At 39.9% G+C, this 4,491-nt stretch overlaps 1 protein-coding gene across 4 annotated transcripts; it reads right to left on the reverse strand.

Annotated features, from left to right (window-relative positions):
• Positions 1-220: 220 nt before the first annotated feature.
• On the reverse strand, positions 221-4,072 carry LOC103443127 (delta(12)-fatty-acid desaturase FAD2). Of its 4 annotated transcripts, none has more exons than XM_008381911.4 (2): positions 3,763-4,072; positions 221-1,520 (listed from the first exon to the last, which is right to left on the reverse strand). In XM_008381911.4, exon 2 carries the CDS (start codon positions 1,507-1,509, stop codon positions 361-363), a length of 1,149 nt encoding a protein of 382 aa, XP_008380133.2. In that variant the 5' UTR covers positions 1,510-1,520; positions 3,763-4,072; the 3' UTR covers positions 221-360. The 4 variants fall into 4 exon arrangements, with proteins under 4 accessions (XP_008380133.2, XP_008380134.2, XP_070666290.1 ...); XM_008381912.4 differs by having other exon boundaries at positions 221-1,545; positions 3,763-3,868; XM_070810189.1 differs by having other exon boundaries at positions 3,523-3,846.
• Between the last annotated feature and the right edge of the window lie 419 nt (positions 4,073-4,491).

The following is a 4,491-nucleotide window of genomic DNA, read 5'->3' on the forward strand; positions in this document are numbered from 1 at the left end:
AAAAAAATCTTTTGTCGACCAGAAAAAAATCAAGATGTTGTTTAACTCTCAAATGCTCCAAAAAAGCCACCCTTCAGTGGCAGCCTAATTTGGGCAAGCATCTTATGTTTTGGATTTGGCTTTTAGATTAAGCACTTTGCAGGCTTTGTGCTTAAGAGAAAAGAACACAACAGAGATCACCCTTGTGTTTCAATTTCAACGATAACTAGAGATGTAAAAATTATTGAAAAAGCACTTCAATTAATAATTTGGTAGTTCCAAAAAACCAAGACACCTACAACATAAGTTAAGGGAACCTCAGATCCATTACAAAGAACCTAAAACTCCCAAAATGCTCACCGACTTCGGCAACTTTCAGAATCACAGCTTTTTATTGTACCAGAAGACACCTTTCTTGGCACCCTCATCGGGCTCGACGTAGATACACTCCTTCGCCTCTCTAAACATTGCCTTGTAAACCGGAGTCCCGTCAAACTGATAGTACTCGCCCAATATCGGCTTGATTGCCTTGGTCGCCTCCATTGCGTGATAGTGAGGCATGGTTGAGAACAAATGGTGCGCAACGTGAGTGTCTGTGATGTTGTGGAAAACCTTGTTCAGGATTCCGTAGTCTCTGTCAACGGTGGCCAAAGCTCCCCTAAACCAGTCCCATTCAGAGGCATCATAGTGCGGCAATGCGGGGTGGGTGTGCTGCAAGTACGTGATCAGTACCAAAAATCCATTCACCACCATTAGAGGACCTCCGTAGAAGCATATAACCCAAGCAAGTCCCTTTGCAACGGCAAGACGGTAAAGCCCATAGAAGACAGCAAGAACACCAGCATCGGACACAAATATCTGCAATCGTTCGCGATCAGAGTAGATTGGCCCATACGGATGAAAGTGGCAAGCAAATCCTTTGTAGGGCCTTCCAGAAACATTGAACGCAAGATACAAAGGCCAGCCTAGAGTGAGTTGGATGAGGAGTGTGAGGAATCTGCCTGGCGGATTGTTGAGATATTTGGCATGCCATCCAATTTCGAACTTCTGCTTGGGGACAAAGACTTCATCTCGCTCAAGGGAACCTGTGTTGGAATGGTGGCGGCGATGGCTATACTTCCATGAGAAGTACGGGACAAGGAGGCAAGAGTGGAGGATCAAACCAACAGTGTCATCCAGCCATTGATAATCACTGAAAGCATGGTGACCGCACTCATGTGCTATGACCCAAACACCGGTGAGAACACAGCCCTGAACGTACCAGAAAATCGGCCATGCCAAGAAGGATAGAGGTTGAGACAGATTCTGAATGTAGGTGGAAGCAATGTAGTAAAGGATAGAGGCAATGGTGAGGTCATAAAAGACATAGGAGAAGGAGCGGATAACAGAGCGCTGAAAACAATGAGGTGGGATGGCTTTCTTGACCTCACCGAGGCTGAACGGAGGCTTAGAGTACGGAACTCTCTTGTGGGTGTCAGCATCCGCATTTTTGCGCACAGGGGGCGCAACCATTCTTCCACCGGCACCCATTGTTCCCAAATCTGCCAAGAACAAAGAGTCAAACAGCTGAAAATAATGTAAAATTACAGATTTCAGATCTCAAATATTCCTCCCTTTAAGCACTTGAAAGTTAATAATACAGAAAAAAAAAGACAGAACAAAAGTTACTTGAAAAAATATGACCAACCAATCAAGATTTATAATATATTGCAGTTTGAAGCCTGACACGACAACCACTCAAAATTAGAACACAAACATGGACGGACCAAAACAAACGTTGACAGGCAAGTGGAATATTCCAAAAAATCCAACGTTACAACTTGAAGAACAGTAAGAAGCCCACGACAAGATCGCTTCTCACTGGCAAAGACAGAGACGGCAAGACCAACAAGTTGATACAAGTTCCGGAGGGCTTAAACTCCTTGATTAAGTCGTAATTGGCAATTTGACTACCACATTAAACCAAATCAAACGACCCAAACACATAATCCAAAACGACAACTCCATCTATTTTTTAGTATATAGCTACTGAAAAACGCATATTTCGTTTTCTTGTTATAGGTTTAATCACTATTTGAGGCACTTCTTCTGTCTCCTTGCATCAGTACAACTGATGCAGATCGTCTGCCTCCTGTTTGATGCCTTTCTCGTCCTCTTTTATTTTATGCGATCACGGTTAAACCACGTCAACATTTTATATTAATTTTTTATAAAGATAATAAGATAAAAAATAATAAGAATATAAAATATTGACGTAACTTAACTGTAACGGCACGAATAAGAGAAAATGAAAAGGACACCTAAATCGGGCAGACAATCTGCCTCCCAGTACAACAAGGAATCACTTGTGGAAATGCAACGCTCAAAACTTAAAACAACAACAAAGCACTGTTAATAAAAGGGAAAATTAGACTATATACAAAAGCACCTTTTGACTTGTTCGGTTGTGATTAGGACCCACATCTTTAATTAATCAAAATCATAAGCATCAAAGCTGCTGCGTCTGAAAGCAATCCACCGTACTAGAAAATATCAAAGTTTACAATTGACAAGGAATTCAAACGAAAAATCTTTGAACAAAATCAAGTACACGTAACCTGCAGAAAATGTATTTGATTCGCGTCCCAATATCGTGGCCTTAAACACGATTAACTAAATAATAATCTTAATATATGTATATATAAAAAGTGAGAAAGTTTGAAACTTTAAATTGAAAAAAAGACCATTACCACAGAAGCTATTTTCTAAGCATGATTCGCTTTACAATTAGGCTTTGATTTTGACTAATTATACCTCATTCACCTTGTCAATTACCAAAACACCCAGATTGTTTTGTTGCCAACGAATTTTAATTTGGTAAAATCACATCGTTTTCAGAGTATTCCCCAAAAAACTGTTGCAATACATGGTGTTTCTCGTTGGTTTTTTTCCTAATTTTCAACCCAAAAGCCGCCCAACTTTTCCAAATTTACAGCAAATAAAACTAAAGCTTGTCAGAAAATGTGCACACATGCCGGGACTCGGTCGCAACCCATTTAACGAATTGTTAAACGCGGCGTTGCAGGCGGAACGAAGACGGAAGGGCCAGAAAAAGCGTGCCCAAAAAGAACCGACCCGCATAGCACAAAAAAACTGAGTCCGTATCAACAAATAATATTTCTTTATAAGAAAATTAATAAACAACTAAAAAAATTCAGATATTTGGAATTTATTATAAAGTCGACCCAAACACAAACCAATCAGACTTTCCGCTTTGCAAGAATTACGTAAACAAGAATAATCTTTCCGTGGCGCTAAAAGCTCCACCTCATATTTGTAATTTATCAAATGAAAAAAATGAAATGATGAAATAGCGAGAGATCACGTGGACGCCATGGAAGGACCAAATCAAAGAACGCGACAAAAGATCCAGACTGTTAGGCTCGGATGACCCAGATCGGACTCCGAACAACTCAATTACTTTAATAAAAAAAAATAACCCAAAGAATCAAAGGGATTATAATATTTTTTAATCTAGGCTCAAAAAATCTTAGCCGTCCATACCGGAAAGAAAAATCGATCGAACAGGAGGATCTGAATCTCAGGAGAAACGAACGGTCAAAATATTTTCGCCATTAACGGCTAGATCTAACCTATATTACGCCATTGAAGCAGAAAACGGAGCTCGAGCATACATATCTCCAATCACATTCGATCACAAAACGCGAAATGCAAGTGAAAATCTCAGAAATTCAAACCAGAAGCAAAATGTATCAGGAAAATAAAATAAGAGAGAGAAACTACCTGAAACGAGAGGCTCTTCTACCTTCTCCCTCCCTCTCTGTCTCTCTGTCTCTCTATCTCTCTCGGGGCCTCCTGTTCGATCAGGAATCTCCGGCCCTTTTGAAGTGGTTACGAGCCCTGCGGACACGACTATATAAGCTTAGGTTCTTACTGTTTCATCGGTGAACACGTGGCGGCCGATTATTGGATCCTTTTTGTTACTTTTGCTCGCTTTTCGTGACTCTATCAATGCTCTGCCTCAGGCTACTAACTGATTTTTATCTGCGATAGTGGCCGTTGATTGAGCTGAGGAAGTGAGTTTTTCCTACCACTTTCAACGGTGTAGATGGGATGTATCTACCCATGCAAAGTGAAAAATATCTAAGGAATCTGTCCACTTGGAAAACAAAATAAAATTTGACGGTTTCACGTGCGAGTGGGACCATCGTGGGGATGGTGAACTTTTTTAATCACGAAAATAACCCCCTTTGAAGTTCATGAATACGTAGCGGAAGAAGAAAATTTAAATTTTGAATGTCTTGTAACAGTGGCTTCGTGTCGTGGGCAATGCCAGCCAGCGATGAAGGTGATTTGTTTGGATGCTCTTTTCATCCAATTTTTTTTTTGTGGTCACGATTAAGTTATTTTAATTTTTTATATTAATTTTTTTTATAAAGATAATAAGACAAAAAGTAATAAAAATATAAAATATTAACGTGACTTAACCGTAACCTCACAAATAGAAATGAA

Source organism: Malus domestica, chromosome 12, assembly GCF_042453785.1.
Source record: "Malus domestica chromosome 12, GDT2T_hap1".
NCBI lineage: Eukaryota > Viridiplantae > Streptophyta > Magnoliopsida > Rosales > Rosaceae > Malus > Malus domestica.